The 27,121-nt window shown below is 36.3% G+C and overlaps 2 protein-coding genes and 2 long non-coding RNA genes across 5 annotated transcripts in view; 1 reads left to right on the forward strand and 3 right to left on the reverse strand.

The window, feature by feature from the left end:
* Positions 1-2,548: 2,548 nt before the first annotated feature.
* Positions 2,549-27,121, reverse strand: part of LOC137189338 (T-cell surface antigen CD2-like) — a 36,676-nt gene continuing 12,103 nt past the window's right edge. The window contains exons 5-6 of the mRNA XM_067599119.1: positions 4,959-5,054; positions 2,549-4,417 (exon numbers count right to left, since the gene is read on the reverse strand). Of these exons, the coding sequence (XP_067455220.1) occupies positions 4,176-4,417; positions 4,959-5,054 (338 nt within the window). The 3' untranslated portion in view covers positions 2,549-4,175. The remainder of the gene's footprint in view (positions 4,418-4,958; positions 5,055-27,121) is intronic.
* LOC137189346 (uncharacterized) lies at positions 9,289-14,282 on the forward strand. The gene is made up of 3 exons (XR_010929619.1): positions 9,289-9,607; positions 13,027-13,096; positions 14,118-14,282. It is a non-coding gene; the product is annotated as an uncharacterized lncRNA (long non-coding RNA).
* Positions 12,864-14,452, reverse strand: LOC137189342 (uncharacterized). Of its 2 annotated transcripts, none has more exons than XM_067599124.1 (3): positions 14,001-14,452; positions 13,779-13,913; positions 12,864-13,549 (listed from the first exon to the last, which is right to left on the reverse strand). In XM_067599124.1, exons 1-3 carry the CDS (start codon positions 14,302-14,304, stop codon positions 13,380-13,382), a joined length of 609 nt encoding a protein of 202 aa, XP_067455225.1. In that variant the 5' UTR covers positions 14,305-14,452; the 3' UTR covers positions 12,864-13,379. The 2 variants fall into 2 exon arrangements, with proteins under 2 accessions (XP_067455225.1, XP_067455224.1); XM_067599123.1 differs by having other exon boundaries at positions 13,689-13,913.
* Positions 17,707-21,093, reverse strand: LOC137189344 (uncharacterized). Its single transcript, XR_010929618.1, has 3 exons — positions 20,350-21,093; positions 19,911-20,041; positions 17,707-19,550 (listed from the first exon to the last, which is right to left on the reverse strand). It is a non-coding gene; the product is annotated as an uncharacterized lncRNA (long non-coding RNA).

Consider the following 27,121-nt stretch of genomic DNA (forward strand, 5'->3'; position numbering starts at 1 on the left):
CCATTGTTGGTTGGAAAGGTTGTAGTCCTTAGATGCACTGCTTATATAGCCTGCACCTCTGTCAATTAACCTATTGGCTTCAGGCTGTTACTTTTTTACCCATCTGCATGCCGTGAAGACCCGCCTGCTGTGCCTCTGAGGATGCTGAGTGCGGGTGGGAAATGAATAAGGCGTCTTTTTTTATTTATTATTTTATTTCATAATTTTATTATTATTTCTTTTTAACTCTTTTTAAGTTCAAAACTTGTAGTTGCATTTGATGAATGACCCTTGCTATATGAATAGAGTTCGATTGTTTATTCGGTTTATTTCGGAGACCGTGACAGTGGTTTGATTTTCATTATTTTTATTAATATGGTCTTTGTAACTAAAGTAAACACATACATCTCATGCTTGTCACATTGTGAGAAAAATGTCTGAACTTGTGTTTCCAAACACAGACATGGTGCTATACAAATAAATTTGAATGTAAATGAATTGAATATGTGATGCAAGTGTCAATACACCTGACACAACTGTCTTTTAGGAGACTGTTTCTGCCCATCGGACATTCTTTAACACAGCTAAATTAAACTTGACTGTCAGCCTGCTACGGAGCAGACTAGTTCTGCTGAAGTTACCATGGTTACTGAGCTGGGAATCATGTAAACCACATTGATCGAACGGAACTCTCCCTTAAATTAGCGAAACTTATCGAAATAAGACTATCCCTTTATCCACCTTGGAGCACCCCTCAGACCTATATTTTAAATTCTGATTGGACAGAAACAAAGAAAAATATAAATGATTTCACTCTTTTCTAAGTCAAACACTTCAGTCATATATGTTCACATGCCAGCATTTTATATGTTGTAAAATCATTTTTGAGCTTTAATACAAACAAATTTGTCACTAAAAAGCTTTGAATACAAAATTGCATTTTTTACAATATATGTAGCCACTAAATTCAACATACCTGTACAAAAGTGAAAACCATGTATTTCCAAAACATCAACCTTTGACAGTGCATATTTCAATAATCCAGTGTGTTTTAATTAGTTTAATAAAAGAAGTAAGAAAATGTTTTAAACAAACTGAAGGATTAATTGTTCTTAATCCCTCAGTTTATCTAAAAAAAATTCTAACTCACCAAATTTGGAGATACAAGGTTTTAGCTGGACAGTGAGGATATGGAAATCTACAGTACAATAATTTCCAAATAGCATCAAAATGAGTTTCAGTAATAAAATGATAATATAAGCTCTATTCACAATGTGACATTTTCCTTTAACATAAATCGACACATTCAGCACATTTAGACATTAATGTGTCTTTGATTGTAACTGTAATTCACTTCAGCAGTAATGAAAGAAAAAAGTTTTGTACATTATCAACAGACAGTATCAACTGTAATGTTTCCTCTGTTCTATGATCACAGGCAGAGCCGTGGGGATCTGTAGGCTTTACCACTCTCTAAAGGCAGCAGCACACTGATTTCACAACAGGTCTGTTTAATTTTTAAATCTTTATTAAAAGAAACCTACGGGCAAACAAACAGATCAACTGTGACTAATGTACAGTGTACTCATCAAATTATCAAGTTGATTTCTAGTTATGTTCAGTCTCACCGCACGTGGATATCTTCTTTTCTTTTCAGACACTACTGACGTGATTCCTGACCGAGCAGACCAGTAGTCCTGAGACGTTTTGTTTTAGAGTGATGTTGTTGGTCTCTTTATATCCAGAGAGGAGCTGAGCATCTGTCAAGTCCTCTCTGGAGCATCCTACACTGAACAGCCTGAAATGTCTTCTGTTAGAGATCAACCTCAAATAAGAAGGTATAAAAAACAGTATTGAATTCAGTTACAGGTTTTATAGGTGGAGAGGGGGAATAGGAAGTGAATTTAACATGGACACTACTTACAAGAGAGAAACCCAGACACCATCTTCCTCCTGTGATCTTTATGTTGTCGTGACTTTCTCATCTCCCCGTCTTTCTTGTACTACTCAAAAGTCACAGACATATAATTAATAGTATAATTACTCTGACAAACAAAACTCTGATGCCTAAGCGCACTGGTTGGTTTATGTGATGTTGGTTTGAATGATGGTGTTGTTTCAGACTGACCACAGGTCCAGTTCCTCATTTATAACCTAAACACTTGTGCTAGGTGCTAAAAAAGATTATATTCACCCTCACACATTCACACATGAATCACCTTTCAAGTTCTTCCCTACATGTTACACGCTATGCTGTCTCTGTGTTATGGGTGTATAAATAGGTAGAGGTCTGTTTGCAATGAGGCGATGAGTAAAGTTTTAGTTCAGTAGTCAGTGAAGTCTGTCTGAAAGCTGCTGACTGGGTCAACAGAGGCTGAACAGTGAGATTTTTTAGTTCAGTAGTCATTGCAGTCATCTATGATCTGGGAGACTCCAGTTAGAGATCCGTTTTGTGGACCTCCTTCATAAGGTAGTTTATTCATGAACAGTTATTGTAACACTTTAAATTTCTAAAATTAGAAGCATAATAAAAACAAAAACAAAAACATGATTTTTAAGGCTTTTTCCACTTTTATTTGAATACAAATACAAATAATTTTGCTGCCTCAACAAATATAGATACAAATACAAACACTGGGCTCTCTGCACATCCCTAGTAGATATATAAGTACGGTATTTATTAGTTCTTGTTGGAGCTGAGAGCTGTATGTAGCAGGCTAATACTTCCTCCCTGGCTGTCATGTTATATTTTGTTGTATATTATTGTGAATGTGAATGTGCTCTGTGTTCTAACATTTATCCCACATTCACCTGCACAATAGTAATTAACTAAATACATCAATTTAATTCAAATTAACTTCAGGTTAATACAGGGCATTAAGCAATTTAATTCAGCAACCTACTTAATATAAATATTCAGAATGTGGATTTGTTTCTCCTCCAGATTTGAAAGTTGTAGCTTAAATAACTCAAACTCTGAATTATTCAAATAATTAAATAGTTAAAAGTTGTTCAGTGTTACTATGGTTGAGTAATATGGATATCTGTCTTTTAGTTTTGTAAGGTACTTGGTTAACTGGAATCCACAAAGACAAAGACACATCGGAAGTGAATCAAGCAAAATATAGAAAATGTAACCAGATGGTGTTAACTGATAAACACATCTTGTGATAAGAAACTGACAAGTTGTTAAGTCACTCTCATTTTGAACTACCCCTTCATTTGGCTGTCTCACTTCTCCCCTGTTTCTGTATAACAGAAAAAGACAAAAATTGTGAACAACACACGCTGCTTTAAAAAGATGTTCCTCTTTTTCCGCTAACTAGCTTTATAAAGAAATCAAATATCAGAGGCACAAACTCCATACATTGTAGTTGCAGGCAATTCTGAGATATAATAATGTAATTAGTAATGAAAAGACTACATGTTATCTCCATCTACAAATTCCCCCAATGAAGTAACTATAATGTAAGAGTAAGCAGGACAATACAACCCATTCATATTCATATGAACACCCTGTAATAAATAAAGGTAATAATGTAGTCTTAAAAAATCTACTGCAAATGAGAAAAAGCAGAAGTGTTTATGTAATGGAAACAAATTCATGCTTACTGTGAACTTCTCAAGAGACCAGACATTACATGCAAACTTATCTTTGGTCTTCTAGAGAGCTGAGGGAAGAGGTGTTGCCAAATATGAGATTAAGTCCCAACATGCACAGCACAAAACCTTTCATAAACCAATGTAAGAGCACACTGTGCACTGCAGGTTTTCAGTGTTTTAACAATTAATTAAATGTAAATATGCTTATAAATTAGAAAAGAGTAAAAATAAGGATGTATTACATCATGTAAAGATTTAAAAAGAGGATAAATCAGGAACTACTTGAAAATATATATATTTAAAGAAAATATTTAACATTATACAAAACTAGTCTATAAAAATGAGTCACTGTGTGATTCAAATGATGCACCTGAATGTTTGAGCTCCTTTGACAGGTTTTCATACTGATGCCAGTCATAACTCAGGAGTACATTAAAAAATAATGAATAATAATAATATCTGTGAACTTTGATGGCTTGTATTCTTCTCATTGAAAATCTCATGAAATAAAGATAAGAGACCTTTAGGCATCTTAACAAAAACCTCCTCCATCCGCCTTCAGCAGTCTTTGTAAAAATGCTGAACACTGCAAATCACCTGCTGTTACGGACCTTAGCGTACACACATTCATCTTCTTTTGGTTGAACAGTTTTCCGAGGTCGCCTTGAAAACTTGACTTGGCCGTACTCCACCTCCATCTCTGTAGTTTGCTGAGGTCGCCCTGAAAACTTGACTTGGTCATACTCCACCTCCATCTCTGCCTTCTGATGCATCTGCCTCCCCGGCCGCTGCACGATGTTGACATCAGCATAGGTCAATTCTTGGTCATCTTCTTCTGTAGAGTGGAGGGAGGAACACATTAAACACTGCATGACTACACATACTCAGTGATAACAATAGATTTTTAAGGAAATTCTTTAACATTTTGGGCAGTAGACTTGAAAAGACTAATAGCATTCTCCTGTTTGTACATTAAATATGAAGCGATAGCCAGGAGACGGTTAGCTTAGCTTAGCACAAAGACTGGAAACAGGTATTCTGACTCTGTCAAAAAGGTTAAAAATCCTCCCACCTCTAAAGTTCACTAATTAACAAGATATAACATGAATCACTGAACTTTAGAGGTGCTGGTAGGCAGATTTTTACACCTTCATATGGAGCCAGGCTAGCTGTTTCCCTGTTTCCAGTTTTTGTGCTAATCTAAGCTAACTTGCTGCTAACTTCATATTTAAAGAACAGTGCAAACGATCCTCTTATCTAACTCTGCAAGAAAGCGAATTAGTGTATTTCCCAAAATGTCAAACTATTCCTTTAATCTATAAGTAGACAAAAAACAATGATATTTTAATGCAGTGATGAAAAAAGAAACTTTGTACCTTTAGGTTTGGTGTTTTGCTTTTTCCTGTGACTACAGACGACTGCCACCCCGACCATTAACAGAATTACCAGTGCTGAGAGGACACCAGCTAGAACTGGTTTTAGTAATAAAAGACACAAGAGAAACACAGATCTTTCAGTAACCATGTTCTTAATGAAAGGTGTTTTTATGCACACATACATGGGACAAAAAGAGAAAAAGACATGAATGAATCCACTGCAGCAGAGTTGGTTTTCACTTACTAATGTAAATGTACCATGGGTCATCACTGCTGGAGTTGGTCACAGTTTGATTTGAGGGTTTAATTGACACTGTGATACCAGTCTCCTTACCCGTAGTGTCTGCGATCATGGTAGGGGTTGTTGTTGGATCAATACACAGGGTGTTATTGGCTGAAAACACCCACTGTGATATGTTTGTCCCATCAGTTAAGGTGCAGTTGATGAATATGAAGCCTTCGGACAAAAAAACAGATCAACTGTGACTAAAGTACAGTGTAATCATCAATTATCAAGCTGATTTCTAGTTATTTTCTATCTTACCACAGGTAGATATCTTCTTTTCTTTCGAGACACTACTGACGTGATTCATGACTGAGCAGACCAGTCGTCCTGAGACGTCTTGTTTCAGAGTGATGTTGTTGGTCTCATTATTTCCAGAGAGGAGCTGAGTGTCTGTCAGTGTGTGTCCATCCAGAGTCCAGCTGTACTGAGGACTGTCCGCTCCCTCAGAGGAGCAGGACACCCTCATCTCTCCCTGGGACAGACACTCAGAGTCCAGCAGGACAGAGGACACAGGAGCTGAGAGAAACACACTCACATGACTTTTTAAAGTGGCCTTAAACATATTCAGTGTTTTCAATGTAAATTCATATACAGAAGTACAGAATTAAATGATTCAGGAAATGCAACGCTACACTGTAGTTATGTGGCAGACTTTGAGTATTTCATGTGAAATGTTTGTTTGCAAAGGTAAAATGTTGAAATAGTATTTGTATAGTAGTATGTGTATTTGTGTGAATTTACCTAGTTAATTTTCCAAAGTCATTTGTATTTTATTTATTAATTAACCTGTAATTCAAATGATAAAGCTGATGGTTTATTATGAATAATACAAATTAAATTGTAAGATTAATAATAGCAAAAGTAGTTATTTACCTTGAATAGACAACTGAAGAGTCCACTGATCTAAGCGCTTTCCATTTAAATCAAAGGTTTCAAGGGTATATTCAGCACCATCAGTCCTGCTCAGGCTATTTATCCTAAATGTTCCATTACTGGGAGTAAAAATGGATCTGTCCTTCATCTCATTAAACACAATCTTATCCTTTCTCCCATGAAGTATTGTTGTTGTTTTGTTTTTTTTCCATTGGTAACTAAGTATTTCTGAGGCGCTGTCCATCAGCTGGAGCACCACAGTTCCTCCCAGAGCTCCATAACACTGAGTTCTATTCTGTCTGCCATCACAGTAGGTTTCAACACCTGGAAAATAGAAAAATAGTTAAAAAAAAAAAATATATTATCACAATTGTGGTCATTCCGTTTCAACTAAATTAATGACTGTGACAATGTTTTATGCAGGTGCAAATATTCATGTTTTAAAACAGAAACAACTCCGTCTCTCTCAGAGTACAGTTAGCATTACACGGACCTGTCAGTTAATAGTAATATTTAGTCACATTTAGTCATTTAGATTAGTCTAGTTTTAGTAAATTAACCTCAAACATTCATTACAAACTCATAATATGTTTTTCACATCCACAGAAATTTATTTTTGGAGATATGAACTTTTCCAAAAATACGAAATTATATGTTTTCGGGGAATTTGTATAAAATAATGCACAACACATCGTAAGTTTAAGTCTTAGTAATTTCTATGGTGCTTCCGATTAAAAAAAACATACTGTTTTTATAAGCATGATATAACTGAGTGCATTTTGTTTGTTTGTTTGTTGTTTATTTTAGCTATTTACTTAAATATCTGAACTCTCAGTGAAGAAGTGCGTTTATCCTAAAAGTTTAATTTAATAGATTCACCTGTAGTAGATAATAATTGTAATTTTTACTGTACATGCACATGGATGTGGAATTGATATCCAGATTTGCTATTGCTCTGAGAAACAACTTTTTGTGACATTTTTTAAAAGCCTGATGGACCGAAGAGAAACAGAAACATCAGTTTCAAACTGCTGCAGTTGTCAATTGATTCTTAGAACTGGATTTATCTATAAAAGTGATCATACTTGATCCTACAGCTGCATAAAAAGTCATAGATTCACAACATGTTATTCACATAACGTTAAATCCAATATCAATGTGTCAAATAGTGAAACAGCTCACCATGAGAGACTCCGAGCAGCATCACCAACAGTCCAACCACAGCTTCCATGTCTCCTCACTGTTCAGCCTCTGTTGACCCAGTCAGCAGCTTTCAGACAAACTTCTCTACTTTATTGAATAGAAAACATGAACATCCTACACTGAACAGCCTGAAATACAGTCCTGTATGTGATCGGCTTCAGAGGAGAACGTGTGGGAACTTTGACCAAGCAGAGCGTTGGTTCTATTCATCTTTTTATAGACAGAGAGGGGAAAAGGAAGTGGTTCTCGATGTTACTTCTCTTTTTAACCTCCAACATGACAGAGAGCCTTCATATGTGTGATGGACTCAGTGGGAGAAAAGGAAACATCCCTCCTTCACACTAAAAGAGGATTTGAGACTGACAGTGTCATTTGTCGTCTCTCTGTCTCACCATTGTAATAAAATAAGCATTTATATGATATATTGTGTGTCATCTTTAAATCAAATGATAACAAGTCAAATTTAATTAAAACTTGCTTTCCCAACCTTTCAAACTGCCCTGAACCCACTGACATGTCATTATTACGACAGCATGTTGAGCTCATAAAAACACAACAAACTGTATTTTAAATTCAGGTTAATCATTAAAGTCTCCAGTCATGAAATAGGCATAGTGCAATATATGCAAAGTGCAAGACATATATTGTATCTGAGTGATGGAGAATAATATTCAGTTCGACTTAAAAGCTTCATAAGAAGAAATTTCAGGTAAACACTGAAGGTTAAACAGTCAAATATTATGTTAACTGAAAATGAAGGATTGTGATCAACTTAAACACCATTTAGTCATTTATATCAGTGTGAGGATTTGAGTTTTTATCTTGTGATTTTGAATACTTTGCAGCAATAATGTAATAATTATTACTTTTTTAAACATCATCCTCTAGATACAGTGGCAGAACAGCATATTGTATAGCTTTAGACTTTTTTTTTTATCAACCATTTAATTCCCTTGTGTCCTTTACTTGTTGCCTTTATTTTAATAAAGGGTATTTGCAATAATATCCTTATAAGACCACATAAAATGTTTCATCTCTAAACCAATCTACAGCCACAAGAACATTGTTATGTCTATTGGCAAATGGAGCTTAGCATAAGTTCAAGCAGGAAGACTATTTATCACTCATTCATTCATTCTCATTCTCTCTCTCTCTCTCTCACCGTTTCTCCTGCTCTTGTATCAGCTGATTAGGTGGATTACTTTTAATTAACAAATCAGATTCCGCCACAATTTCTATCAGCCTATCACGTCTTAGCTGACAAACTTGAAATCTGTTCTTCTCTCTGTCGTCATTTCAGGGCGAATTATCACGACCCTCCGCCGCCCCTTTCACCTTCACTTCATCATGTCAGCGCCAGATCCGAGATCACTCCTCTCCTCATCATCCAGATCCCAATATTCCCATATTCATCACCACCACCAGTGTCTACAGTCCATCGGGGATATCCTCTTCTACTCACGCCTTAACTTCCCTCCTTATGAATATGATGACATCATGATGGCGTCTAATTGCCAAAGACTTTTCACATTTTCATCTCATTATGCATGTTCAATAAAGTCATTGTCACTTAAAAAAATGAAGTCTCCCCTGATTGAAATGACCTCATTTTATGTCCATGAACTACTGAAAAATAAGGTTAAAAAAGCAACAATATGCCATAATTCCTAAATTCATTGACAAACTGAACAACGCATTTTTCTGCCATCAAACTGGGATTTGGTGATGACAACCGTTCAACATCTTGACTGTTTATTTATAGTTATGGGGAAATTGATTAGAAGACAGTTTAGCACAAGCGAGTCTTTGGATTATTAAAACTGTCAAACCAAACTTCACTTTAAGACATTTCTGTTTATATAACAGTTGGTGTTAGTGATGGTTGTGGCTGTTGTCATTCACTACATGGCAAAGAAAGAAGATTATTCAACTCTACTGATTATTTCAGTTCCTCATTTATTACAGAAAAACACGCAGCAAGGTGCAAAAATAATGACATGCACTATGCTGTTGACAAGTGTAATGGGTTGGAAATGCCACATGTTAAGTTTTTATGTAAACAGACACCCCCTAATTTTTTATTAATTATTTGAACTAATCTAACTCTGTTTATACAGTTTTGACGTCAGGTCAATACTCAAAGATGTCAGTAGGCAGTGCTCTAATGCCACTGTGGATACCTGAGGGAGGTCACTTTTATCTGCTCTGCTCGTGCGCAGCTCAATATTAAATGAGCATCGGCTAGAGCAAGACGCTAACTTTGGCTCTCTCCCTTATTAATCCACAGGTATGTTAAAACTTGCTTTTCTATGATTAGCTCTGTTTACTAACTAATGTAAATGCATTGCAAATCGTTCTGTGAAGTTGTAACATGGTTTAGAGATGTATTTGGAACGTATTTTTGTTGGTGTATGTTTCGTGGGCGCCGCCATTGATAATAGTTACCTCCGTGAATTTCGGTTTTCTACTACTTTGTCAGTGAAAGTTACAGACCTTTGCATGTGGTAACATATGAAAATGTGTTTAAAAGATTGTTTTAGAGTATAAGCCAGTCAGTCGCGAGTTAATGGTAAATAGAGATGCTATATTCAAACCAGTTTCACTTCCGGTCGCTCGTTAACAGGGCAGAGTCGCGCCATTTTGTTAAGAGGTTAAGTGCAAGTGCAAAGTGAGAGTTATGCTAATGTTGCTGAAAGGTTCTGTGTACGTCATATCAGTGTAGGATGAGTGTAACTGTGGTGTATGTGTTAAAATAGGAGTGATCGTAGTAATGTCAGTAAAGTAAATGTGTGTTTTGGATAATATAATTTTTGTACTATTATATTTTATACATATATATATATATATATATATATATATATATATATATATCTTAGATTATATTTTATACATATATGACATTATATTGTAGGTAAGCCTATTCTTATTTATTTAGAAATGTAAGTCATGTTTTAAATTTATGTGAAGTTATTTTTCTTTAGACAAAATGTTTTATTTTGTTTATTGTGAATTTGGTTTCAACATTTATTTTATTTTTGTAACATGTTTTGGTGTGAATGTAAAATATGAACCTTGTAGCTGTAGGTTTCAGGAAACTGACGTAACTGAGAAATATATACAGTTTTATACTGTTGTGTCAATATTAAATGAGCATCGGCTAGAGCAAGACGCTAACTTTGGCTCTCTCCCTTATTAATCCACAGTCCACAGACCATGTTTTTATCGGCTACACAGTGCACCCTTGCCTGTGTAACCTTTGCTGCCGGTCCAGATTTCCCCGAGGTCTGGCACCAGTAACACCAGCAATGGTGTCACAACATTTCTCTGTTATGTTCCTGGTGTGGGAGCAAAGTTACGTTTATGTATGTTTAGTTCGGTAAATAAGTGGAGTCTGTAATTTGTTAAACAGTTTATGTAAATTGAGAAACATAAGTGATTGTTATGTATAAGTCATTGAATAAGTTAATTAATAGTAATTTGTTAAAGTTCAGCTAATAATCATTTGATTAAGTGATGTTGATGTAAGCATGATATTTTGTAAAGGCTGCATTATTTAAGCTTCCTGTTAAAACAGTGAAGTAGGTTACTGTCGCTTTAAGAGATATAGGTCCCTTGTGTTTTACTGGGGTGAACCTGTGGTTTTGAAAAGTTGAGACTCAAGGAAGGACCGAGCCACATGGTTTTCTAACTGTAGTACAGTTTGCTGATTAGGAGAACTTGGCTTTGAATACTCCTGTAAGAGGATACTACAAACTGCAGAATAAATACTTGTTTTATCCTTTTTTACATCAGAGTCTGGTGGAAGTTTTTCCTCCTCAAGCTAATGTACACGAGTTAGGCCCTTGTTGAGCTTCGACCAGCCACACCTGGTGTGAAGCTCACCTTTGTCACATCATCATCATCATCATCTCTCTCTCTGATCTCATTAGATTATGTCTCCCTACACTGGTAAAATGCAAATGTCAAGTAATACTTAAAGACTTCTGACATTGCACTCACAGCAATAAACATACATACAGTATTTTACACCCAATATTAGAAGATCAGAGAGTTTCAGTAAAGTATAATAACTCTGTGATGTAGAGTAATGTATTGCTCAGTATGCTCTATTGATCATTATTTTACCTTAAACTGAAGCATGTAAACATTTGATTTATTTTTGCTGGTCTCAGCAGAGTTTTATGGATCTGAACTGTCCATAAATAATAGTGACGCCTCTGTAAACCAGCAGAGGGAAACCTCACACCTACTTATACTAGTGATGAGACTGGAGGGTTTATTCAGTTCTCAGCAGGTATTAAAGGTACAATCTGTGATAAAAATGTCAACAAAAGGGCAGCTCATCCACATTTAAAACACAAAACTGATTTAAATGATACGTTGTTATATTTTAAATTCTGAACACACACAAATATAAATGATGTCACTCTTTTCTGAATTAAACACTTCAGTCATATATGTTCACATGCCAACATTTTATATGTGATAGATTCACATTTTGGGCTTTAATACAAACAAATTTGTCAATAAAAAGCTTTGAACACAAAACTGCAATTTTTACAATATATGTAACAACTAAATTCAACATACCTATACAAAAGTGAAAACCATGTATCTCCAAAACATCAGCCTTTGACAGTGCATATTTTAATAATCCAGTGTGTTTAAATTGGTTTAATTTAAGAAGTAGGAAAATGTTTTAGATAAACTGAAGGATTAAAGGTGCTGTAAGCAATTTCTTTTTGTTAAAATAAGTGTTAAATAGCTCTACACTGTGATTGCCATCACTGATATAGAGTGTTTGGTCAATAACATGGATCTCCCAGTCCCTCCGCTCTGAAGGAAACAGAAAATAATTTTTTTGGTATCCTGTTTTCACTTTATCCAATCAGGACAGAGAACTCCACAAAGAGGTAGTCTTCTCTGAGCGTTCACAGGCAGGCAGCAGAATTTAAGTGTGACTGACCATGGCACAACAGGTGAAACTACCAGTTCCAGCATTTTCAGGAACAGCTCACACAACCAAATACACCAAGCAAAAGAAGACGGCTGACGAAAAGAAAGAAGAAAAGAAAGCAGCCAGAAAAAAAAAAGAGACAGGAGTCGTACAAGACCTTCATTTATGTCAGTGGGGCCTTTGATCGCTGGAAAATCTTGAAAGCAATGCACAGCTAGCCGTACTGCTTCTGCACAGGTAAGCTATGGATATTTGTTAGTCAGCTGCTCTTTCTTACTGCTGTGACTAATATTGTAAGATGCTGTGGTGAAGACGGCTGTGCGTTCATGTGATTACGTGGGGACGAGGGAGGGAAGTGCTAACTGCAAGAACAGACAGGAAGTTAAACAGAATGACAATATGGCTAACAGCCACTTTAAGTGTTTTTAATCCCTCTGTTTATCTAAAAACTTCAAAATCACCAAATCTGGAGATACAAGGTTTTAGCTGGACAGTGAGGATATGGAAATCTACAGTACAATAATTTCCAAATAGCATCAAAATGAGTTTCAGTAATAAAATGATAATATAAGCTCTATTCACAATGTGACATTTTCCTTTAACATAAATCGACACATTCAGCACATTTAGACATTAATGTGTCTTTGATTGTAACTGTAATTCACTTCAGCAGTAATGAAAGAAAAAAGTTTTGTACATTATCAACAGACAGTATCAACTGTAATGTTTCCTCTGTTCTATGATCACAGGCAGAGCCGTGGGGATCTGTAGGCTTTACCACTCTCTAAAGGCAGCAGCACACTGATGATTTCACAACAGGTCTGTTTACTTTTTAAATCTTTATAAAATATGCACTGAGCCCATCTTTTGCACTGTGATAAATGCAGGAAACACTCACCAAGACTTTTTTGTAAAGATACTCACTGTGAGCTGCTGAGCTGTGAACACAGTGGCAGAAGAAGTTTTGTAAAGAATAAAAACAGGAGAGAGATTTCACAGTAAATCCTGTCATTTTTATGCCTATAAAGACACATGGCCAATCGCTGCAGAAGGTGAAAACCATCCTGATGGTTTCACAAAGTTAACATTCAGATGCAGAACTTCACAATTCAACCATTGCAAAGGAGTTCTCTGGATGGTCCTTTATTCGTGGTCTGGTGGAGGTTTCAACTTTGTTGTATTTCTTCTTCTTCCAAGCAAAATAGATGGCAATCCCAACCAACAGAGAAAGTACAACAGCTGCTCGCAAACCGCATACAAGCAGCGAGTTATCTGTTCAGATACAGAGAGAGAAACACAGATCTTTCAGTAACCATGTTCTTAATGAAAGGTGTTTTATGCACACATACATGGGACAAAAAGAGAAAAAGACATGAATGAATCCACTGCAGCAGAGTTGGTTTTCACTTACTAATGTAAATGTACCATGGGTCATCATTGCTGGAGTTGGTCACAGTTTGATTTGAGGGTTTAATTGACACTATGATGCCAGTCTCCTTACCCACAGAGGAGGTTGTAGTGTCTGTGATCATGGTAGGGGTTGTTGTTGGATCAATACACAGGGTGTTATTGGCTGAAAACACCCACTGTGATATGTTTGTCCCATCGGGTAAGGTGCAGTTGATGAATATGAAGCCTACGGACAAACAAACGGATCAACTGTGACTAATGTACAGTGTAATTATCAATTATCAAGCTGATTTCTAGTTATTTTCTATCTTACCACAGGTAGATATCTTCTTTTCTTTTGAGACATTACTGATGTGATTCCTGACAGAGCAGACCAGTCGTCCTGAGACGTCTTGTTTCAGAGTGATGTTGTTCGTCTCATTATTTCCAGAGAGGAGCTGAGTGTCTGTCAGTGTGTGTCCATCCAGAGTCCAGCTGTACTGAGGACTGTCCCCTCCCTCAGAGGAGCAGGACACCCTCATCTCTCCCTGGGACAGACACTCAGAGTCCAGCAGGACAGAGGACACAGGAGCTGAGAGAAACACACTCACATGACTTTTTAATGTGGCGTTAAACATATTCAGTGTTTACAATGTAAATTCATATACAGAAGTACAGAATTAAATGATTCAGGAAACGCAACGCTACACTGTAGTTATGTGGCAGACTTTGAGTATTTCATGTAAAATGTTTGTTTGCAAAGGTAAAATGTTGAAATAGTATTTGTATAGTAGTATGTGTATTTGTTGAAGTGTATTTACTTGGTTTAATTTTCATTTGTATTTTATTTATTAATTAACCTATAATTCAAATGATATAGCTGTTGATTTATTATGAATAATACAAATTAAATTGTAAGATTAATAATAGCAGAAGTAGTTATTTACCTTGAATAGACAACTGAAGAGTCCACTGTCCTAAATCACGTCCATTTGAATCAAAGATTCGAAGGGTATATTCAGCACCATCAGTCCTGATCAGGTTATTTATCTTAAATGTTCCATTACTGGGAGTAAAAACGGATCTGTCCTCTATCAGATTAGACACAATCTTATCCTTTCTCCCATCAAGTATTTTTAAGGTTTTGTTTTTTAGCCATTGGTATTTAAATATTTCTGAGGCGTTGTCCATCAGCTGGAGCACCACAGTTCCTCCCAGAGCTCCATAACACTGAGCTCTATTCTGTCTGCCATCACAGTAGGTTTCAACACCTGGAAAATAGAAAAATTGTTAAAAAAAAAAATTATTATCACAACTGTGGTCATTCTGTTTCAACTAAATTAATGACCGTGACAATGTTTTATGCAGGTGCAAATATTCATGTTTTAAAACAGAAACAACTCCGTCTCTTTCAGAGCACAGTTAGCATTACACGGACCTGTCAGTTAATGATAATATTTAGTCACATTTAGTCATTTAGATTAGTCTAGTTTTAGTACATTAACCTCAAACATTCATTACAAACTCATAATATGTTTTTTCACATCTACAAGACTTTATTTTAGAGATATGAACTTCTCGAAAAAAGTACAAATTATATGTTTGGGGGGAAAAAAACATCTTAGTTTAAACTCTCAGTAATTTCAATGATGATTCCAATTAAAAAAACATACTGTTAGTATAAGCATGATATAACTGAGTGTTTTCTTGTTCATTTTTAGTTTAGTTTTTCTGAACTCTCAGTGAAGAAGTGCGTTCATCCTAAAAGTTTAATTTAATAGATTCACCTGTAGTAGATAATAATTGTAATTTTTACTGTACATGCACATGGATGTGGAATTGATATCCAGATTTGCTATTGCTCTAAGAAACAACTTTTTGTGACATTTTTTAAAAGCTTGATGGACCAAAGAGAAACAGAAACATCAGTTTCAAACTGCTGCAGTTGTCAATTGATTCTTAGAACTGGATTTATCTATAAAAGTGATCAGACTTGATCCTACAGCTGCATAAAAAGTCATAGTTTCACAACATGTTATTCACATAACATTAAATCAATATTAATATGTCAAATAGTGAAACAGCTCACCATGAGAGACTCCGAGCAGCATCACCAACAGTCCAACCACAGCTTCCATGTCTCCTCACTGTTCAGCCTCTGTTGACCCAGTCAGCAGCTTTCAGACAAACTTCTCTACTTTATTGAATAGAAAACATGAACATCCTACACTGAACGGCCTGAAATACAGTCCTGTACGTGATCGGCTTCAGAGGAGAACGTGTGGAAACTTTGACCAAGCAGAGCGTTGTTTTATGTTCATCTTTTTATAGACAGAGAGGGGAAAAGGAAGTGGTTCTTGGTGTTACTTCTCTTTTTAACCTCCAACATGACAGAGAGTCTTCATATGAACCCACTGACAGGTCATTATTACAACAGCATGTTGAGCTCATAAAAACACAACTAACTGTATTTTAAATTCAGGTTAATCATTAAAGTCTCCAGTCATGAAAAAGGCATAGTGCAATATATGCAAAGTGCAAGACGTATATTGTATCTGAGTGATGGAGAATAATATTCAGTTTGACTTAAAAGTTTCATAAGAAGAAATTTCAGGTAAACACTGAAGGTTAAACAGTTAAATATTATGTTAACTGAAAATGAAGGATTGTGATCAACTTAAACACCATTTAGTCATTTATATCAGTGTGAGGATTTGAGTTTTTATCTTGTAATTTTGAATACTTTGCAATAATAATGCAAAAATTATTACTTTTTTAAACATCATCCTCTAGTTATAGTGGCAGAACAGCATATTGTACAGGTTTGAACTTTCTTTATTAACCATTTAATTTCTTTGTGTCCTTTATTTTAGTAAAGGCTATTTGCAATAATATCCTTATAAGACCACATAAAATGTTTAATCTCTAAACCAATCTACAGCCACAGGAACATTGTTATGTCTATTGTCAAATGACTTCATCTCTTGTCCATGAACTACTGAAAAATAACGTTAAAAAAAGCAACAATATGCCATAATTCCTAAATTCATTGACAAACTGAACAACGCATTTTTCTGCCATCAAACTGGGATTTGGTGATGACAACCGTTCAACATCTTGACTGTTTATTTATACTTATGGGGAAATTGAGTAGAAGACAGTTTAGCACAAGCGAGTCTTTGGATTATTAAAACTGTCAAACCAAACTTCACTTTAAGACATTTTTGTTTATATAACAGTTGGTGTGAGTGATGGTTGTGGCTGTTGTCATTCACTACATGGCAAAGAAAGAAGATTATTCAAATCTACTGATTATTTCAGTTCCTCATTTGTTACAGAAAAACACGCAACAAGGTGCAAAAATAATGACATTCACACTGTGCTGCAATATGCTGTTGACCAGCAGTGGTGTCACATCATTTGTCCGTTACGTTCCTGGCGTCAAGCTCAACTTTGTCACATCATCTCTCTCTCTCCTGACATTGCACTCACAGCAATAAACATACGTACAGTATTTTACACCCAATATTAGAAGATCAGAGAGTTTCAGTAAAGTATAATAACTCTATGATGTAGAGTAATGTATTGCTCACTATGCTCTACTGATATATATATATATATATATATATATATATATATATATATATATATATATATATATATATATATATATATATATATTATTTTATTTATCTATGTTCATATATATATGTATGTATATATATGTATGTATGTATTGTTTGTTCAAAATTAGTGATATTATTTATACATAACATGTTTCTCCTGTGCAGGAGGGTCTTTATTTCATTTGCAATGGATAAATAATAAATGAACTAAAGAAAATTGACAATCCCTTTGTGTATCCTTCATATCTCCTGAGACAAGAATGTCCACAACCTCTTATTGTTATATCCCAATTAGTGTCATGACCTGTATTATCTACACTATACTTCTGACCACAAACTGAGGTGCCATAAAGGAAAAGGTAATCACATTTATTGTTTCAGAGGGAAAACATTAATAACATTAATGATCACAGATAAATTCTAGTAATGCAAAACAGGCTTTTAGTACTCCACTTATACTTGCAGTGTTAGAGTGTCATTGTATTGGCAGTTACATGCGAAATGTAGTAAATGCAAATATAACCCAGCAAATTGAATGTGGGTAGTAAAGGTAGAAGGAACAAATTTTGAATTATTGCATAACAAGTGTTCTTTAAAAATGGATCTTGACACTGGCATGTCTGAAAAATGGCTTATCTTCACTTGTACAAAAGATGAGTATGCAAGGAGTGCACTGATGTGGTCTATCCCCCAAATATTAAACAGGTGCAGTTCTAAAGGAAAGTATTTTCCAACATAGGAAATGTCATCATATCCCAGGTGAGAAGGCTATGAAGGGCAACAACTGCATGCTAGCATTTTAAATATATTATCTGTGTATCACATTTATAAACATGTACAAATAGGAGTGTAAGACAACAGTCATGCCTGACAATTACATTTATGTTGTTTGGGGTTAGGTGGAAGTGGTATAAGTTAACATATGGTGATGTTTCACTTTTGTTGTGTAGTGAAGTTCAAGGGCCCCTACTGACATGCATATTTTGCAGAATATCTTCATGGTCCAACAGTTAGAAAAAAGTGATTTTGTAGTGCTAAAGATGAAAAGAGTAAACACACAGGTTTATAAGGCCAGTTTGTGCAGTTTTAATGGGCTATTTGGACAATTAACAAAATCAGGACTGTCATGTTTTTGTGAAATGAGAACTACCCACAACTTAAATACAAAAACACAATAAAAAAGAAACAAAAAAACAGAAAAAACGCAGCACAAAATGCACAAAATTCACAAATAATCATGCTCGTGCAAGTACTGTGGCACCTGGACAGGTGCAGACAGATAGGCAGCAATCCTGTCCCTGATGTGGTTTCCAGGCCTTTCCTGTCCACCTGCACCAATGGGAGGAGCATTCTGGGTATCTTATTTGGGTGAGAAGTCCTCCATCTCTTCCAGAACATCGTTCATGTGGATGCAAAGATTGTGGAGGAATGCACAGCAAACAATGATGTCTGGTGCAAAATGTGGATGGACCTCCAGGGCCTTAAAGAGTGTGCCTCGCCAGCGTGTTTTCATCACTCCAAAAGCTCGTTCAACAACAGAACGAGCCCTGGAGTGATGCAAGTTATACCTCTCCTGGACCCAGCCTTGCAGAGGGTGCTTGTATGGGGTTATGATGCCAATTGGCTTTTCTAGGCAGGGATGGGCACCCAAGGAGGTAGTAGCCAGCTGGAGGTTATAGGGCCTGGCAGAAGATGGGACTGTTACGCAGAACCCTGGCATCATGTACAGAGCCTGGATAGCCCACAAACACATCCAAGAATCTGCCTCTTGCGTTTCATATGGCCTGCATTTGTATGGATTGAAAAAAGCTTGTCAGCACGGTGCAGGTTCCCTGGAGCTCTAATACGAATGTGGCATCCATCTATGGCACCAGCAGCATGGGCAAAAGCAGGACTCCGTGCAAGTTCACTGAAGCCTTGGGCAATGGTGTGAAGCTCCTGTGGCGATGGCAGTGAAATTACAGTTGAGAGTTTGGCTTTTATGTCCCTGCTGACTCTGTGGATCATATTGTGCACAGTGGTCCAAATGCAGAGCTGAAAACAGAGAGTGATAGCCCATGGGCCAAACTATACAGGAACACAAGAACCTCCATCTCCTGGCCCCAACCGTGGTCACTTGGTGAGGTAATTAATTGAGTCAAGTATGCCACAGTTGTTCTATTTAGACGAAAGTCCTTCTTGAGGCAGATGTCTGGATTACCGTACGACAGCATTATAGGGGTGGCATCATTTAACTGCATGTACAGCCCTCTGTCTGTCTGGAAAAAAAAGAATAACAGACTAAATGTTATTTGAATACTATCAACACATCCAACATTCATCCACCTAGGTGATAGCATATGTATAGGCCTGTAGAAATGATGTTGCTGCTCTTACATTCTTCAACAATATTCTCCTTGTCTTTGTCTTAATTGAGGACAAACCGTTTTATCACATTACAGTGGAATTAAAATCAAGAATGTACTAGGCTACATCTACACAATTCCATTGTTAATCTACAATAAATAATTTATAGAACTTACTAAAGAAGAAGAATATTCTACATAAAGATTAGATATGAATATAACACTGCTACAAAAAAACAACAAGAAAAAAAAAAAGAAAAAAGATGCAAGTACCTTTCTCTGGTGCATCAACGCTAAAAGGCGCCTTAACGTCCATGCCTTCTGGAGGCTCTGTTCCTCTGATCTTCCAACAGCCGGTGGATCATGGCAACAGTTGCCGCTCCCGAAAGACACTGATAACATTTCTACAAAATGAAAGACAAAGACAGTGACAACCCACAAAGACATTGGGCCCTTTTTTCCTACAGGCACGAGGCCAGCACTGGGTAAAAAGCAGTCAGCAGTTATCTCATCTCTCCCTTTGACAGACACTCAGCAGGACAGAGAACAAAGTAGCTGAGAGAAACACACTCAGATGACTTTTAATAATAACACATTCTCAGTCAATCTATACCGTTACTGATGAATAACAAGGCAAACATAAAATAAAAATATACTGTAGGATATCTATCAATATTACTAAATTACCCTGCAGGCAAAAAAGGCTCTTTACCTTGAATGGACAATTGTAGAGTCCGCTGTTCTGATTCATGTCCATCTGAATCAAAGATTTGAAGGGTATATTCACCACCATCAGTCATTCTCAGGTTTTTTATCCTAAACATCCCATTACTGGGAGTAAAGATGGATCTGTCCTCTATCAGATTAGACACAATCTTATCATTTCTATTCTATTTCTAATCTAGAGTTACCATCTAGACATGACTGTTTTTTCTATCTTAAACTTTTGTTAGTTCCGTACTCTTTGTTGCTAAGGTTGTTGCTAAGGTTTCTCCATGTATTGTTTGTGTTGTTCACTCTCATATTTCAGCTCAGATTTCATCTCCAACATGTACAGATGTATGTAAGAAGTTGACATTTGGAGTAAAGAATGAGTAAAATAAGTGAAATCCAACTACTATAGTTTGTTTCATGGTTTGTTGACGTAGCATCCTGAGATGGCGGAAGTCTGCCACTTCCAAGAGCTGGCCAATCAGAACAGAGTGGGCTCATAAGGAGGGGGTCTTAAGTAAGAAGTTTCTTAACTGTAAAACATGCAAAGATATTCCAGTAAAGCCCCAGATTAAAAATATAAACCTGTAAATGTGTGTAATATGTCCCCTTTAAGTTCGCTGCACTCTGTCTCTCTCAGAGCACATTTAGCATTACATGGGCCTGTCAGTTATAATGTTTCACTGTAGTACATTTAGTTATTTACTTTAGTCTAGTTTTACTAAATTAACCTCTCCTAGTCATTACAAACTCATGCTGTGTTTTAACTACAGAACTTTACATCTGAAGTTTTCCAAAGATACCAAATTATATGTTGGAGGAGGAAACTTTGTATAAAATGATGCACAAGACATCTGAAGTTCAACTCTCAGTAATTTCTATGGGGCTCCCAATAAAATAATAAAAACATAGTGTTAGTGTTGGCATGATACAACTGAGTGTATTGTTTTTTGTTTTTTACTTGAGAAAAAACTGAAGGGACGAGAGAAAATTAAATATCAGAGGAGAAGAAGTCCTTAAATCCTTAAAGTATAATGTAATACATTCATCTGTAGTGGACAATAATTGTAATTGTTTCTGTACATGCACACTGATGTGGAATTTAATCTCCATATTCTCTATTGCTCTGCGAAACAACTTTCTTTTTTAAAAAAAAGTTTTTTTATGTTTATGGTGAATGAAACTCGTCACACAAAGTTTCAGCCGTCTGAGGCTCATTTTGTGTTCGTGCGTGGATGAGGCCAAACTATATCAGTGTTGAAAAGGACATAAACAGTGAAAAGGACAAAGTGGTTGGCAGGTTTGCCACTTTGAAGGAGAGGAGGATGAAATTTCTAAAAGGGACTCTGAAATGTACAAAGTTTGTTAAACTGTTCGGATTATTTTGTTCTATGGAGGATATTACACAAATGGACTAACGTTACACCAAACTACAGCGGTCTGAGCAGGGACAACAACCGGTGAGTGAAACATCCATGATTAGTCTTTATTAACTTAAATTTTAGTTATGAAGAAATCAGTCAGACTATTAGATTTATCTGTTGTTTAACTCCTTGTTTGCCGCATCTCAGCACCTGTCTGTGTCACTGCCTGTGGTGTTGTAGACTGTCCACTTTGTATTTGAATAAGTTGTAGACTGCCGTCTCTATTTTATGTTTATGTTATTCCCATGTAAGAAAGACATGGTACTGAGACGCGGCGGTGCTGAACTGTTTGTCAATCAATGTATGTAGAGCACCGCATGCTGTCCTCAGTACTGAAACATTTGAACGTGGCTGGCGACCTGTTGTTTGGCTTCACTGTATGTTTTCATAGACATAGGCTTGCTTGGCTCAATGATAATTTGTGATTATGGATAGGATATATCAGCCATATTTTACAGCTGTGAATTTTAAAATGACTTTATTAGAAGGGCCCCTTGAGAACGCTTCACCCCCTCTGTGCTGAGAGTCTAGCTCCGCCCCTGTCAAGACCCCACAGGTGGATTCCAGTTCATTTGAGCTGCATAACACGTCATTGAAGAACTACTCACTATACTTGATCCTACTTGACAAAATGTCACAGTTGCACAACATGTTACTCACATAACGTTAAATCAATATTAATATGTCAAATAGTGAAACAGCTCACCATGAGAGACTCCGAGCAGCATCACCAACAGTCCAACCACAGCCTCCAGGTCTCCTCACTGTTTAGCCTCAGGAGAACGTGTGGAAACTTTGACCAAGCAGAGCGTTGTTTCTATTCATCTTTTTATAGACAAAGAGAGAAAAAGGAAGTGGTTCTAAGTGTCACTTTTCTGTTTACCTCCAACATGACAGAGAGCCTTCATATGTGTGATGGACTCAGTGGATGAAAAGAAAACATCCCTCCCTCCTTCACACTGAAAGAGGATTTGAGACTGACAGCTGACTTTTCTAAAATATCCAATATCAACAGTCACAAAAATAGATCTTCTTATGTCCAGGTGATACTGTAAAATACGTCATCTCTCTGTCTCACCATTGTGACAAAATAAGCATTTATATGATATATTGTGGCTCATAATTCTCATCTCTAAATCAATGATAACAAGTCAAATTTGAACCCACTGACAGGTCATTATTACAACAGCATGTTGAGCTCATAAAAAATCAGCAAACTGTATTTTAAATTCAGGTTAATCAAGTCTCCAGTCATGAAAAAGGCATAGTGCAATATATGTAAAGTGCAAGGCATATATTGTATCTGAGAGAATAATATTCAGTTCAACTTAAAAGCTTCATAAATTTCAGGTAAACATTGAAGGTTATATAGTGGAAAAGTAACGTACACCAAGGGTTGTAGTGAGGTGCTGATCACTGGAAGCAGATTCAAAAGCAGGAAAGATGTGTTGCACACTCTGGCTCCATATGTATTTCTTTTTCATTATGATGACGTTTTGGCCCTCAGGCCTTCATCCATGATTGTTGATCTGAGGCGTCTTGTTTCAGAGTGATGTTGTTGGTCTCTTCATTTCCAGAGAGGAGCTGAATACAAGAGCGGAAGAAGAGGAGAGGGTTAGGTGGTATTTATACAATTGCCGGAAGTAGCGTAGTTGAGGTGTGGTCCTGCTCCTGAAACTTCACTTAATAGCTTCAATAAAATTCTAAACAAAACATGTATTATAATATTACATTTTTAAGTTCTGCTGCAGCCATAAAAACATGGTGTCTTATAGTGTTGAATAGTTCAGTCATGGTAAGTGTCATGAAGCTGCATGTGTGTGTGTTGGAACAGTGTCATACAGTATTTTTTTTAGAGGAACTTAAGAAAATGTTGGTGGGACATTCAGTGTTCAATGGGTCAGCTAATGATATCAAATTTTAAATGAATTTTTAAAATTAAAATATAAAAATATCATGATGATATTCGACCTGTTATGTTTTAAGTGTAAAACAGATCACAGTACTCAGACAGGAAATTGGTCTGTACACAGATATGTGACCACAAAATATTTGCTTATATGCACAAACTAAAATTCGCTCTTCCCATACAAGCAAATACAGTAAAACTATATTTCTGGAGTCATTGTGATAATTATTACTCAGCAGCACTGTGAGATGTTTTCATTCTTCCTCACAGATTCAGTGAGAATACAAAAGATATTGCATATCTCCAGGTTTCTTAAGATTTGATTATGATCATTTAGTCAGTTCTGATCTTTGGTTAGTGGAGAAATTAGTCCATTTTTGTGTAAGTCAGTGATCACACTAACTTGGAACAAGCCACTGGTTTATTACGTCTAAAAAAACCAAATCATATGAACAGAGAGCCTACATGAAAGACTGCCCTAGACAGAGCATAGAGCGCGTTGATTGGCTTAGCCGTAAACACATCTACAGGTACGGTGGCTCATAATGAACAAACAGAACAATCATCTAACTAAATGATCTACAGTAAGTGAGAGGGTTTCCACTGTTCAAATTAAATTGAATTAATTTTGTGCTCTAAACTGATATTTGTAAAATTCTTTCATTTGGATCTCACTTTCAAAAATTTCATTAGCATTTACTTGCTCCGCAACCTGTGATTTCAAATTTAACCCACCGGAAGCTTTCAGATTGTAACAACATCAAACCATTTACTGGCAGTCGATCGCAGGTCTAAACTATCACTAAACTATGTGTTGTGTGTCATACTCAGTAATGAACAGGCTATGCATGTGAAACTAATCCCTGAAATCCTAGTTGTCAGTTGATTCTTGTTTGTTAAAAGTATTTATTTGGTCAAAGCTGTTTTATAGCCTGGAACAGTATTTAAGCTGCTTCAGTTAGGATGATGTCAAACTTTACTTATTGACTAAAAGTGATCTTGTGGCTGCATAAAATCAACAATAATGATTTCTAATTTAACATAAAACACCTTTTTGCACAATATCAAATCCAACATTAACATAATAGTGAAACAGCTCACTATGAGAGACTCCGAGTAGCATCACCAACAGTCCAACCACAGCTTCCATGTCTCCTCACTGTTCAGCCTCTGTTGACCCAGTCAGCAGCTTTCAGACAAACTTCTCTACTTTATTGAATAGAAAACATGAACATCCTACACTGAACAGTCTGAAATCTCTTCTGTCAGAGATCAACCTCAGAGAAGAAGGTGTACAAAAAGTGTTGAATTCAGCTACAGGGTTTATAGGTGGAGAGATGGAAAGGAAGTGAAACTTGACACGGTCGCTACTTACAAGAAAGAAAACCAGACACCAACTTCTTCCTGTGGTCCTTATGTTGTCATGACTTCTTCATCTCCTCCATCTTTCTTGTCCTACTCAACAGTCACAGACATATCATTAAGCCTATGACAAACAAAACTCTGATACTATACTTTACACTAACCTTACATTTCATTTGGCAGACGATGAGGTTCAATCCAAGCCACAGGTGACAGTGATGCTTCATGTCAGTCATGCAGTACCAACCTAGCAGCTGTTGTCTGCTGTATTTCAGTTCCCTTCCATGATGCTCAAAAGACGTCAGGACAACTGAAAACTTAAGACACAAACTGCAAAACAAGTGATTGATCAATCTTTTAATACACAGAAAAAACATTATCGATTCAATAAAGGAGGCCGTATTCTACCATCAAACTGGGATTTTAGAATGACAGCTGGTAGTTCAACATGTAAACTGTGTATTTGTGCTCATGGAGAAAAGATTAAAGGCCAGTTTAGCACAACTATGTCTCTGGATCATCACGTTTGTATCACAGCTGAATTTGAATTGTATTATCCTCACTGCAATGTAAATCTTTGACTCCTTCAAACTGTAAAATTCCACCTTCAAAGCTTTTTTGAAGGTGTTGGTTTATGTGATGTTGGTTTGAATGATGGTTGTTGTTTCAGACTGACCACAGGTCCAGTTCCTCATTTATAACAGAAACACTTGTGCTAAAAAAAAAAAATGCTCACACTATGCCCCAAAAAGTCCTTGTGAGACGCTCAGACGTGTCCTGTTTGTGCGGTTGATGAAAGCTTGTTTGAAGTTCACCACTTAACTCTGTCATATCATCCTCTCTCTCTCTCTTTGTGTTTCTCAGTAGATTCTGTCACTCTCAAATTTCATGTACAACAACCAGAGTGTGGACTTAAACTAGAAAACAGAGTCAGTGGCCTTAATGGGCCCCCTGCTGACGTCAGCTGATCAAACTTGATCTTAAAATATTTATTTTATGATCTTTTGATAAATTCTATGAATATTAAATTATTGGTCACCAAAGCATTTATTCAATCAGAAACTTACATGCTCAGCATTGAAGAATGGGCAGGAGCCACCAGTTTAGGTTTTATAGTTGTATAATGTTGGCATAGAAGGTAGCATCACATGACTGTGTCACTTCATAAAATGACAAGTTTTTTTAATAGGTAAAAAATAAATGTTTAATCATGGTTCAGTCTGATCTTTCAGAGTTCAAGTACAGCAGTCGAATGTCTTTGGATCAAAAGCAGAATGACTGCTGAGTAATTTGGCTTTTTGATCAGATGGTAAAAAGATGCCAGATTGTTGGAGCAGCTTTATTAATCTGCCTTTATGCTGTCAGAAGTTCAACTGTGTTTTAAGAAGTGGGCTCAACTAAAAGATTATCTCAGGTTGTTTTAAAACACTACAACTATCATGGGCCATAAACACTTATTTTATGGCACTGTAAATCAGCTGAATGGCATGTCATGGCTGTCAACCTTTAACCCCAAACTCTCACACCAAACCAATCATGTAACCTCTATCTTTGATTAAACCCACAGCAAGTGAACAGCAAAACTGCTCAGGTTAAATTTAAGCACATGGTGTCATTTTAAATTCAAAAAAGAGAAGAAGAAGAAGAAAATAGCACACACTAGTTGGTAAAACTCAACCAACGTTAAAAAGCATTTTAATAAAGAAGTAAAATGTGATGAAGAAGAACAACACTGAAATGAACAAAACTAACACCAAGCTAAATTAAATGAAATAATATAATTCATGAGAGACATTTTCTAAAAAGTTTTTTATATAAATGGGTCATGTTTCAGAGGGCGATGCTGAGTTGGAAAAAACAAGAGATCAAAGGTTCGGTCACACCCATGCCAAAAGACTGTTGGCAGATGCAAGGACATTGAGTTTTTACCTGCATCTACTTACAGGTGTGGAAATATTAAATTACTTCTCCAAAATGTTTTCCATAAATTGGTCCAAAGTTAGGTTATAAAAAATAGGCAATAAATGAAAAGTGCAAAGCAAGAATCGCCTTTCAAGTTCTTCCCTGCACGTAACACA

The sequence above is a fragment of the Thunnus thynnus genome, chromosome 9 (assembly GCF_963924715.1).
Source record: "Thunnus thynnus chromosome 9, fThuThy2.1, whole genome shotgun sequence".
NCBI lineage: Eukaryota > Metazoa > Chordata > Actinopteri > Scombriformes > Scombridae > Thunnus > Thunnus thynnus.